Source organism: Solanum dulcamara, chromosome 5 (genome assembly GCF_947179165.1).
Source record: "Solanum dulcamara chromosome 5, daSolDulc1.2, whole genome shotgun sequence".
Classification (NCBI taxonomy): Eukaryota; Viridiplantae; Streptophyta; class Magnoliopsida; order Solanales; family Solanaceae; genus Solanum; species Solanum dulcamara.
In genome coordinates this window covers 56921675-56935117 of record NC_077241.1, presented here as the reverse complement: position 1 = coordinate 56935117, position 13443 = coordinate 56921675, and the positions used below count along the sequence as shown (strand labels likewise).

The 13443-nt window shown below is 37.6% G+C and overlaps 2 protein-coding genes across 2 annotated transcripts; one reads left to right on the top strand and one right to left on the bottom strand.

Annotated features, from left to right (window-relative positions):
- Positions 1–200: 200 nt before the first annotated feature.
- LOC129889243 (uncharacterized protein ycf36) lies at positions 201–13182 on the bottom strand. The gene is made up of 4 exons (XM_055964467.1): positions 12557–13182; positions 12439–12467; positions 1110–1166; positions 201–600 (listed from the first exon to the last, which is right to left on the bottom strand). Exons 1-4 carry the CDS (start codon positions 13026–13028, stop codon positions 379–381), a joined length of 780 nt encoding a protein of 259 aa, XP_055820442.1. The 5' UTR covers positions 13029–13182; the 3' UTR covers positions 201–378.
- LOC129889244 (uncharacterized) lies at positions 9418–10263 on the top strand. The gene is made up of 2 exons (XM_055964468.1): positions 9418–9619; positions 9719–10263. Exons 1-2 carry the CDS (start codon positions 9515–9517, stop codon positions 10100–10102), a joined length of 489 nt encoding a protein of 162 aa, XP_055820443.1. The 5' UTR covers positions 9418–9514; the 3' UTR covers positions 10103–10263.
- Positions 13183–13443: the final 261 nt, after the last annotated feature.

Genomic DNA, 13443 nt, shown 5'->3' with positions numbered 1-13443 from the left:
CTCTATCCGAGCTTGTATCAAAAGCGAAAAGTGAAGCACACACTTCTTTCAAGTAAAGCACAAAATCTACGAAATATTAAAAAGTAAACAACATATATGAATTTCTATAAGCGAAGGAAATCATTTCCCCTTTTTCGGAAAGATTATTGTCAATATTTCAAGTTCAAGGTAACCAAACATTGAGAAAATTGTTTAATCAAGAAAACAAGTTTTCATAAAATATTTAGTTCATACGAACACACCTTAAAAGAGAAATAACATGAACTATATTTATGCATTTCCAGAAACAGGAGAATGGAGGAAAGGAAGAATATACATTTAACTCTATTACTGTACACATATGGTTACATGGTACTATATACAGAAGTGCATTAAGAATTAAGGATCAGCAGGTTCACCACCACAAAATGCATCAGGTTCAAATGATCTTGCAGACTCATCATCGTAGACTCCTGGTACAGATCTACCACCAGCTTCTTCTGATGGTATGTAACTATCCTTTTGGACATTCTCAATATTGACAAAAACGACAACACACACAAGCAATGATGTTGCAAGAACCACTAAGGTGTTCTTTAATCTACTCAGGACAGGCTTCACCTGCATGGTAGGCCAGAAAGAGTAGTCACTTCACAATACAATCAGTTTGCACTCAGCAAGATTTCTGTCCCACTGGAACAAATTCAATCGTTGTCAACTTAGAAGCATCTTTCTTTCATTTAAAGGTTTAGCGTCCCTTAATTCCAGGAATTATGAGTAATTTGAGTCTTTTGTATTGAGTTGTGATGAATCGAATAAGGTATGAGAATTCCATAGTATGGACTTGAGAATGCATGGAACAAGATCTGCTGATTCAATTACTAAGATTTGCCATCCTTACTAGAAGATGCAATAATCTAAATCCATTAGAAAAATCTGCCCGAAAAGCTATTCCTACATAGCTAATGCAGCATCATATTTCAAGCAATAACCCTGATCAGTAAATAAAAGCGCTAGATCAATTTACTCAAGAATAAGAATATCTTTTATTTAGCAAAGAAATTGTACCATAACGTTGTTGCACACCAAAATAGTTTATCCGATAACTTGACCAAGTTTGAATTACTTACAGAGAAAGAACCCAAAAGGCGGTCCCGTGCCAAAACTTCAGGAGTCTTCACCCATATCTGCAATGAAAAACTACCTTCACTACCAAAGGACACGGAAAATATTCTCATCAGATATTAGCTAAAGACTAGATTATTAATACTAGCAAATCACATGCATGAAATCAGCAGTTAGCCTAAAAGCTATATTCCTTCACCCATATCTTCAAGGAAAAATCTCCTTCAAGTACCAAAGGATGTGGAAAATTTCTCATCCAAAATAATCTTAACACAGGCAAATTCTATGATGTAATCAGCATTTAGCCTAAGCTATATTCTCCCATTCAATTCAACGTAACTGTTTCTTGCAGTCTTTCCTCGCCCAGAATCAACAGACTCCATTTTACTCGTAGACAACTTCCACACATCCATTTTTTTCCATTTTCCCAAGAGTGCTTGTTTGAAAGACTAAAGAAGATAACCAATGAATTCCAAATCCACCTATTTCTATTAGACCTTCTTTCGCTTTCCATTCAACTAAGTCTTCTCCACTCTATTCCTTCCGATAGGACATCTTTCATGAACCTCTTCAATCTCACAGCAACAGAGAAGTAATTCAGGACAATGACAACTAAGTCTTCTCCACTCTATTCCTTCCAATAGGACATCTTTCATCAACTTCTTCAATCTCACAGTAACAGAGAAGTAATTCAGGACAATGGCATATAATATGTGGAAAATTAGAAAGGATAATTATATTGCATCCCTTAACAAAAAATGCATTTCCACCTTCCAAACCTTTTCTCTCATCTTTCAATTACAAGCCTCTAGAGATCTACATCTTTAAACTTCCCTTCAACTGGAAATCCCAAATATTCTGTGGGTAGTGCGACCACCCCACAACCTCACTGCCACGGAAAATGCTGAGAATTCTGGAGGAGTCCCACTGGAATCAATTCTGACTTCCTTAAGTTGATTTCCAGGCCTAAAAATTGTTCAACTCATTCTTAAGTTCTGAATAGATACCGGATCTTCGACATATACAGATAACCAAGGAATAGAGTATGATTTGAGAACAGGAGGTGAGGCACACAGTTTTACATTCTCCAATGTAACCATTTACCTGAAAGCCTTGCATATAATCTCCTGCCTTTACGTGTCAACATCCTACTGAGGGCTTTCATAACTAGAATAAATAGCAGAGGGAAGAGGGGCCCCCTATTACTTCCAAAGAAACTAAGCGGCTCCCTAATAATCATTATAAAAATATCCCTAATTCTAAGAGATATACAAGATCCAATATCTCCACTTCAATCCAAATCCAATTCTCAACATAGGATCTCCAACATCCGTATCTAAGGAATTGAATTGACTAACTCGTCAGCTGTAAGGGTTGCATCCAAAATCTGCCTTTTCTCATACAAAAGCATTATGCTTTTCGGAGACGAGTTTATCTACAACTCGGTATGTTTTGAAGGAAAAGAGAGCCTTGTGCAACTCTTGAAGTTCAGATGTTTATGGTTTGGCTTTCTGTGCAACATTCAAGATGTACAAACTTGTTCGAATGGACATATTCATGTAGATATCACATTTCAGTAAATAAATGACAATTCTGTAACCATAGATCAGGTTATTGTTCAGGGAAAGAACAAGGTCAATGATTGCAATATCAGAAAAGCAAAACAATTTTTGACCAGAAACAAGACTTGCAGTTCTAGCCTCTATGTTAAACATGTGTTTTAGGGCAACACTCAGACCACGAACAAGATCAATGATTGCAATATCAGAAAAGCAAAACAATTTTTGGTCAGAAACAAGACTTGCAGTTCTAGCCTCTACGTTAAACATGTGTTTTAGGGCAACACTCAGACCACGAACTAGTTAGCTAAGGTGCAGCTGAATGTATCAAAGGCAAGACAGCCATTACCACTCCCAGAATAGATTGGACCTAAATTATGTCTGGGGCATCTTCTTTGCTTGGTTAAAAGGTAACAGTTAAGAAGTAAAGTTGAAGGGTACACAACCTTTCACAGCTTCATAACATCTTTCCAATCCTATTTGGATTAAATTATAGGAATCAAGAGTCGTTAATGCTTTTGATTCACGATTTAATCCTGCAATGTTGCATATTTCTTAGAAGGATAACAAAACTATACTATAATTAATTTTAGAGGTCCTACTCGATATGTCAGCAAATAGAAATTCATTAGACATTGAAGCAGTTTTTCCAGTAACCTTCTACATCCATTTCGCTCCACTTGGGAATATTTTATTTCGACTAGCACAACTATTTGTGAAGGGGAGCCTTGGAGCAACAGTAAAGTTGTTTCCATGTGACCAGGTCATGAATTTGGGCTATGGAATCAGCCATTGATGCTTGGGTCAAGGTGGCTGCCTATATCACACCCTCTTGGAATGCATCCCTTCCCTGAAGCCTGGGTGAACATGGGATTTTTCATGCACCAGACACATTTAGTATAACTAATTATTGAAATGTAACAATATAACTGACTATCCATGTGGCTTAGTTAGTTATGAAGACTATCCACATGGCTAGTTAGTTACCAATGATGTGAATGTTTTTTAGTTTGTAAGGATAACAGTTAGTGTACCTGTTGTAGTTAGCTGATAGCTTAGTGGATTAGATATTTTTTTGTATCAATCACACCCCTCTATATATAAGGAGATGATGTATAGTTGTAGCTGAGTGAAGATATTTTCAATACATAATCTTTTAGTTTCTGCTTTCTTCTTCTCTGTTTCTCTCTGTTCAAATCCTCCATTGATGGAGTTTTGAGCTTCATAGCTCACTTTCTAACATGGTATTAGAGCAGTCGACATTGGTTGTGCAAGAATTACGTTTAGATTTTTGATTTGCACATCAAATTGTTGAGAATTTATAAATGGCGACAATGAAGATCGATTACAGTCATCCGTTGTTCATAGGTCCCTCAGATATATCAGATTCTGTGATAATTCCTATCAAGCTCACTGGATCTCATAATTACAGGATATGAAGCAGATCAATGAGGGTTGCACTTCTGGGTAAAAGGAAATATGGATTCGTAACAGGTGCATATTCGAAGTAATCGTACAAAGAGGAATGGAAGGAGCAGTGGGAGACATGCAATGCCATTGTACTATCGTGGTTGATGAACACAGTTGTTGAGGAGCTTCTCGGAGGAATCATATATGCTATGAGTGCCCACAAGGTATGGGAAGACTTGAAGGAACGATTTGACAAGGTCAATCGAATCAGGATCTATCAACTACATAGAGAGATTAGGACTCTCTCACAAGGTACTGATTCTGTCTCAGCTTATCTTAGCAAATTGAAAGGTCTCTGAGTGAGTATGATGCTGTAGTACCCTCGCCAAGTTGTGAATGTCTTAAGTTGAAGGATTATGTAGATCATCTGTATCAGTTGAGGTTGATACAGTTTTTTAGTGGATTAAATGATTCATATGATCAGGCTCATAGACAAACTCTATTGAAAAGTGCGACTCCATCCATAAATCAGGATTATGCTATGATAATTGAAGATGAGATTCAACACTCTGCTTGCGTAACCATTGTAAATGAGAAAACTGATCCAATGATCATGCAAACTAGTCGATATCAGAATTATAATCAAGGAAATCAGAATTTTAGAGGAAGAAAGCCTTTCCTGCAGTGTGAGTATTGCCAGTCCACTGACCATACTAAGGATAACTGTTACAAATTGATTGGTTATTCTAGTGACTGGAAACAAAAGAAGATGAAGAATGACTATGGTGGTGGAAGTTATAGAGTAGGCAGATCACCAATCTATGGCAACACTGGAGGACATGGAGGCCCAGGCTACCAGTAGTGGTCAACAATCCTTTTCTTCAGTAAACAATGTCTCTGGGAAACATGATGATCAAGGTCAAGTTGCCTCCTCTAGTCATGAAGTCAACAATGCATTTGTATCAAAGGGACATGGATTCACTGAGGATGAATACAAGCAGATATTAAGATGCTGAATAAAGACACACAGGAGACTCATGGCAACATGACAGGTATTGCTACCTGTTTCATGTCTAGTCTTTTTTCAGGAGATTGAATAGTGGATTCTGGTGCTTCTCACCATATAGCAGCAAATAGACACCTAATGACAGTCATAGTACCACAACAAGGAGAGATAAGGTGAATTTGCCCACAAGAGCTACAGCTGATTCTCACATATTGGGGATGCTCCCATATTTGACAATGAAATGGTGAAGAATGTTATTTGTACCATATTTCAAGTTTAACCTGCTATCAGTGTCCAAAATCACCAGGGAATTATCTTGCTTTGTCTCTTTTTACCCTGATTTATGTATCTTTCAGACCTTTACAGTAGCAGGGTGAAGGGGATTGGTAAGGAGGATGGCGGTTTATACATCTTCAGAAGTGACAACGGAGTGCCTAAGAAGAATGTACCAAAGAATAAACAAAGGCTAGCAGCTACTATGCCTATCCAGGATTGCAGTTTGTGGCATAAAAGGCTTGGGCATCCGTCTCCTCGAGTCATGAAGTGCCTGAATCTACTACAGAGTAATAAAGATGGTGAGTTTCTAAATAATTGTTCAGTTTTCCCTTTAACTAAGCAAACTAAATTGTCTTTTCCAACTAATACCTCTAGAGCTAGTTTACCTTTTTATATGTGCATATGGATCTATGAGGTCCTTATAGAACTCCTACTTTTGATAAGAAACAATATTTTCTAAATGTGGTGGATGATTGTAGCAGGTTTACTTGGATTCATTTGTTGCAACTTAAATCTGAAACAGTTGTGGCAATTAAGAATTTTCTGGTAATGCTACAGACTCAGTTTGAAGCACATATCAAGTTGGTTAGGTCAACAATGGTACAAAAAAATTTAATTCTTAATGCACAGATTTGTTCAAGCACCTAGCCATAGTACACCAAAGTAGTTGTGTCCACACACCACAACAAATTGGAACAGTAGAGAGGAATACATATACTTAATGTGGCTAAAGCAACCAGATTTGAATCTAGCATGCCTATCAAGTATTGCGGTTTATTTGTTGAATAGATTGCCCCCTTCAGCTATCAATGGGAAGACCCCATATGAGATGTTATATTCTAGGTCTCCATCGCGGTGATTGATTGCCTGTGCTATGCTTCATCTATGCCTAAAGGTGACAAATTTGCAGAGAGGGCAAAGTCAGCAGTTTTAATGGGATATTCTGAAACTCAAAAAGGCTACTTGTTGATGAATCTTAACACCAAGCTATTTTTTGTTAGTAGAGATGTGGTGTTTAAAGAACATATCTAACCTTTTGCTACTTCACAGGAGGTGGTTCAGAATCCTACCTCACCACATCCAGTGTTACTTGATTATGACTTGTTTGAAGAATGTGTTGATAATTGTGGTACTATAGACTTGCCAGCTGATAGCATCATCTATACTGTTGATATGCCGCCTGATTTATCTCCTGTTATTACATCTGGGGATCTTCCTTCTGAGGACAGTCCACTTCTTCAACCTGATGATATCCCTATTGATCCCCCCATCCACCCAATCAAACACACCACTAGGCCTACTATGCAGCCTATTTGGATGAAGGATTATGCAGCTCCTACTAGGAAACAACCTAGTAGATATCCTATTGCCAATCATCTTTCTTATGATAATATCACTTCTACCTATCATAGTTATCTAGCTAAATTTTCCAACCTAGTGGATACTAGAAGCTTTAGAGAGGCAGCCAAGGATGAAAAATGAATTCACACTATGAAACAAGAGATCCAAGCCCTTGAAGACAGTGTTGTGAAAAAGCGCTGAAGCGCTCGCTTTAAGCGTGAAGCGAAGCGAGGCGAGGTACTAGCGCTTCAACATCGTGAAGCGAAGCGATTTCGGAAAAGCGAGCGCTTCACGGGAGAAGCGAGAAGCGCGCTTCATCTAAAAGCGAGAAAAAAGCGAGCTTTTTGGAAAAAAGCGGCGCTAGGTTTTTTTTTTTAAAAAAAACTGTATAACTTCTGTGACTTCTCCAAGCTGCTCTTTCAGTGTGACTTCTTCAATTCGACAGTCCAACTTCGACATTTCAACGTCAACCAGGTTAGTTTTTCTTCTTCTCTTCTTCTCTTATTCTCTTCTTCTGTTCTTCTGTTCTTCTCTTTCAATTTCTATTTTTATTTTCATTCAGCGCAGCACTGCTCTCAACTGCTGCGATCTTCTTCTCTTCTTTTCTTCTTCTCTTTTTCTCTTCTTCTCTTCTTCTCTTCTTCTCTTCTTCTTTTTCTATTTCTGCGCAATTGCTGTCTGCGAAAGAATTATTTTTTTCAACTTTTATTCAGCAGTTTGGCCTTTTTTTTTAAGATAAAGCATATGCTCTGTTTTTTTTCCAAAGTGGTTGCTTTATTATTTTTTTAAAATTTTGCTGCAGCTGCTCTTTTAATTTTACTGCAACTGCTCTGTTATTGTTTTGACAATTTGACTTGTGTGACTGAATTATTATTCTATTTTTTCTTTGTAGTAAGTTGTATTTTCTTAATGGCACAAAAAAGGGATCCAGCTTGGGCATATGGAATTGCCATGGGAAGTAACACAAAAATCAAATGTGTTTTTTGTGATATAACATATAATGGCGGAATATTTCGTCACAAGAAGCATCTTATTAGTGGTTATAAAGATGTTAAAGTGTGTCCAAGGGTCCCGAATAGTGTGAAGGAAGAAATAAAAGAGTATTTTACGAAACAAAATGAATTTAAAACTCAAATGAATCCTGAAGCATCCATGGTGAATCTTGTTGATGATGATGAAATGGATGATGAAGTTGAAGTGAATATGCCAATGGGGCCTCCCTCAAAAACAAAAAAGAAACCTTCAACAAGTGAAAGTGGGTCATCCACCGCTAGCAATGTCAAAGGTCCTCTTAATCTCTATTTCTCGCAAAAACCAAATTAAAAGAGAAAAGGTGGACCTATTGATCTAGAGGCTTCTAGCAAGATTTTACGGGATCGTGCTGTATCTGCTTTTGCTAGGTGGATGTATGATGCAGGTTTGCCTTTCAATTGTGTTAACTACACCGAAAGTTTTGGTGAATTCATTGAGGCAGTAGGCCAATATGGCCCTGGAATGAAGCCCCCCACCTTTCATGAGGTAAGAGTTCCTTGTTTAAAAAAAGAGGTGGAAAAGACAAATAAAATTGTAGAAGATCATAAGGTTCAATGGAAAACGTATGGTTGTTCCATTATGATGGATAAATGGACAGCAAGGAATGGAAAAATGATCATCAATGTTTTGGTGAATTCTCCAAAAGGAAGTGTGTTCCTTGAATCTCATGATGCTAGTGACTCTTCTACTGACTCTAATAAGATGTTTAACTTGTTTGAGAAGACTATCTTGAAAATAGGCAAGAAAAATGTGGTACAAATTGTGACTGATAATGCAAGTGAGAACAAAAAAGCGGGTGACATGTTGAAGGGAGTGTTCCCACATATTTTCTGGACTCCTTATGCTGCTCACTGTATCAACTTGATGTTTGGTGACATTTTCAAAGAGGCCCCATATTCTACAGGTGAACTTGAGTCTTGATATTTAATATTCTTTTTTAATCTTCATGTTAGTTTTCTTACTTATTAACTATTAAATTTTTTTGAATAGTTTTTGGTAAGGCTGTTAAGATACATTCTTATATCAGTCAAAGGGCACTGTTGTTGAATATGATGAGGAGATACACAAAGCAAAGAAACTTGGTAAAACCTACTAAGACAAGATTCGCAACAATTTTTTTGACATTGCATAGTTTTTATATGCAAAAGAAAAATCTAAGAACCTTGTTTATGTCCACTGAATGGAATGAAAGTGTCTATGCAAAGGAAACTCTTGGGAAAGAAGTTGCGAGACACATCATTAGTCCATATTTTTGGAATGACACTGTTCAAGCACTTAAAGTTGGTGGTCCTTTAGTTAATGTACTTCGTATGGTGGATGGGGAGAAAAAACCACCAATGGGCTACATTTATGAAGCCATGGATAGGGCAAAAGAAAGTATTGAAAAGGCATTCAATTATGATGAAAGGAAATATATGAATGTTTTCAAAATCATTGATGCAAGGTGGACGGATCAACTTCATCAACCTTTACATGCAGCAGGACATATTTTGAACCCGGGGCTCTATTATAAAAATAATGAGATGAAGACTTTAACTGAAGAAGTGTGGTTGGGATATCATGCATGTGTTGAGAGGATGATCCTAGATAAAACTTTGCAAGACAAAGTAGGGGATGAGCTTGGTGTGTACATGAAAGCTGATGGGCTACTTGGAATTGAGTCGGCCATTAGAGCTAGAACCTTAAGGTCACCAAGTGAGCATTTCAACATTTAACTGTTTGAGCTTTAACTTTTAAGTTATTACATATTAACTTTTAAAATAATTCTTCTACAGTTGAATGGTGGATGCAATATGGTCATAATGTCCCAAACTTGCAACAATTTGCTAGAGTGCAAAGTTTAACTTGTAGCTCATCCGGTTGCGAGAGAAATTGGAGCGTGTATGAACATGTGAGAACCTATATTACGATATTACGTTATTACTAAATTAAATGATATCTTAATTGTCCAAAGTCCTCCCATTAATTACTTTCTACGAATTCTATGCAGATTCATACTAAAAAGAGAAACAGGCTTGAGTTAAAACGCCTGAATGATCTAGTGTTCATCAAATATAATAGAACATTGGTGCGTCGCTACAATGCTCGCAATACCATTGATCCAATTTTGTTGGATAATATTGATAATGCAAATGAATGGTTAACTAGAGCACCCCAAAATCATGAAGATGAAGAAGTATATGAAGGAGAAGGTCTCACTTATGGTGATGTTGCTACGGCTAGTGGTGTGGAGGAGAATATTTATGGTTTTAGGGGGAGTACTTTAAGGGGCAAGGAAAAAAGAGTAGCTACAGGTTCTCAAGTTCATGTTCAAATAGAAGTAGAACTCTTGTTGATGAGTCCTCCGATGAGGAAGAAGATGAGGACCAAGTAGAAGTAGAACCCTTGTTGATGGCACTTCAAGAGTTTGAGGATCTTGTTGAAGAATAGGATTTTGCTCTCTTTGTGATTTGGTTATGCATTTGCTTTATATGTTGTTACTTATGAGGATTATTGACTATCTAGTTACTTTTTACTCTAATTCTTTTGAGTTCTTGATTATTTATCTATGCATATTTTATATTTTATATTTTTATACTAAATAACGCTTTTTCTGAAAAAAGCATGCACTTTGCTTCACGCTTCTCGCTTCTGTGAAGCGAGCCCCCGTCGTTTTTTCCGCTTCCCGCTTCTCGCTTCTCAAAACACTGCTTGAAGACAACCACACTTGGGATATAGTTGATCTACCACCAGGAAAGAATGTTGTTGGTTCTAAGTGGGTTATAAGGCTAAGTATCAAGCAAATGGTGATGTGGAGAGGTTCAAAGCCAGGTTAGTGGCCAAAGGTTATAGTCAACAGGAAAGGGTTTGATTACCATGAGACTTTCTCCCCAGTGGCCAAGATGGTTACTATGAGATGTGTCATTGCCCTAGCAGTATCTAGAGGTTAGTTTTTGTACCAAATGGATGTATATAATGCCTTCTTGCAAGGTGACCTCTGTGAAGAGGTATATATGAAGATGCCTGAAGGTTTTGAGAAGCAAGGGGAGCAGAGAGTCTGTAGATTGCTTAAGTCCTTGTATGGCCTCAAGCAAGCCTCTAGTCAGTGGAATATTAAACTCACCACTGCCCTGTTGGAAGCTCGTTTGTCTCAGAGTGTACATGACTATTCCTTATTCACCTTGAAAAGGAAGGAAAGGATGGTTATCATTCTAGTCTATGTGGATGATTTACTCATCACAGGGAGCAAGTGCTGAGAATCATTCTAGTCTAAGCAAGTGCTGCACAAGCAATTTAGATTAAAGGACTTAGGGGAACTTAAGTTTTTCTTGTGTATTGAAGTCTTAAGATCTAAGTCTAGGGTCATTCTGAATCAAAGAAAGTATCTCTTGGAGCTGGTTTCTGATATGGGGCTCAACGGTGCAAAATCAGTGGCCACTCCCTTGGAGTCCAACTTGAAGTTAACCACCTTGGATTATGATCAAGCTACTGGTCTCACTGGAAATGATCTTCTAAGTGATTAGTTCTTATCAAAGGCGTATAAGCAAACTTATGTATGCTACCTGTACTAGACCTGACATTAGTTATGCAGTTCAGACTCTAAGTCAATTTATGCAGTCACCAAAGCACTCACTGGGAAGCTGCAAGTAGGGTGGTCAGGTATCTTAAAGGCACCATAGGGCAAGGGGTTTGGTTCCAAGATAAGGTTGTGGATGAGTTAACATGTTGGTGTGATTCAGATTGGGCATACCCTAATACAATGAGGTCAGTTACAGGTTATGTGGTCAAGTTTGGGGAGTCCCTGATTTCCTGGAAATCAAAAAAGCAACACACTGTTTCAAGGAGTTTTGTTGAGGCTGAATACAGAAGTATGGCCTCAGTTATAGCTGGAGTTACTTGGCTACTTGGCCTGTTTAAAGAATTGGAGGTGTTTCTCAAGCTGTTTGTCTCCATTTTAAGTGATAGTAAGTCTGCTATACAAATTGTAGCTAATCCAATTTTCCATGAGGGCACCAAACACATACAAATAGATTGTCACTTCATTCGAGACAAGATCAAATCCAGCATGATTCGCACTGTGTATGCTCCTACTCAACATCAAGTAGCCTTGTAGACCAAAGGGTTGCAAGTTCAACATCTACATCTTCTAGGCAAGCTGGGAGTGCTCAACATTTTGCACCCTCCAACTTGAGGGGAAGTATTGAAATGTAACGATATAACTGATTATCAATGTGGCTTATCTAGTTATGAAGACTATCCACGTGGCTAGTTAGTTACTAATGTTGTGACTGATTGGTTGTTAGTTTGTTAGGATAACAGTTAGTGTACCTGTTGCAGTTAGCTGATAGCTTAGTGGATTAGATATGTTTTTGTATCAATCACACACTTCTATATATAGAGGAGGTGATGTACAGTTGTAGCTGAGTGAAGATATTTTCGATACACAATCTTTCAGTTTCTGCTTTCTTCTTCTCTGTTCAAATCCTCCATTGATGGAGTTTTGGGCTTCATAGCTCACTCTCTAACACTAATCCTAATAAATATCAGAATTTTCCACAAAAGAAAAAGGTAAAATACTCTCTGAAGCCAAAAAGTGCTGGCAAAAAGCCAAGTAACATTGGATTAGAGAGTTAATTCGTGGAGCCCAACCCCATTAGCTAAAGGTACTAAGTTTCCAAATAAATGACAAAATCAAATGGCATAAATTGAAGAAAACATAAGAATTAGTACCTGGCCATCATACCATCCTGTTTCTTCATCTACCACCATGCCAACCCAAAAAAGGAAGTGATTAATTGACATAAAACTTCAATCCAACAAAAAACAAAAAGAAAAGAAAAATCAGTACATTCAACAGTGGCACTGAGCAATCTGTTACCAACATAAGCCCAACCAAGATACATCCTCACAACAGCCAAAGTGACAACAATAAGGCCACCAGAAACAGAACCCAAGAACGGTTTAAGGGGTTCGGGTATGGGTCCAGCCGACCCGAATAAGTTAACGGGCAGGCCCACAAAGAGGGCAAAAGCAAGTCCAGTAGCAAATAGACGGGAACAGTACTCAACCAAGTCACCAGAAGCCCATGAAAAGGGGAAAGAATCAGAAAGGGCTTTGAATTCGTTAACAGGCTGCTGGTCTAGTGGAACTGGGCACTCAGTTTCCGGTAAAGGGTTGTTATTTCTGAAAGACGAAAAGGGTATTCTGGGAATACACCTTTGATTATGAAAATGGTGGATTTTCAGATATTGGGTTGATGAAGAAGGAAAAGAAAAAGGTTGATGATTTGGTGAAAATGGTGTTGCCACTGATATGGCCATTTGCTTCCCTCTTTCCTTTTTAGTTGCTAATAAAATCAAAGGGAACTTTGTACATTTCTCTAACTTTTTTATTGTAATGTTGGACTTGTGTGTGCTTCTTCATGAAAAATAATCTATGGTGATAATGAATACCAAAAACATCAAGAGTTGAGTATGCGTGGAGAATTGGAAGTGTAATTCTAAGTTTTCTATTTTTTGAATATATATATTTTTAATAAATTTACCCACAAAATTATAGTAAATTACAACTGAAAAATAAAATAACAAAATTGAATAAATGAATGCAAAATATATCGCTCTCTTCAAGAAGATTCAAGTCCACTGCGGTATAATCTTACACTGATTCAGTATAATTGTCACACCCCAACTCTACACCCTAGGCGTGATCGGCACTCGAAAATCATTGTTGGTCTCA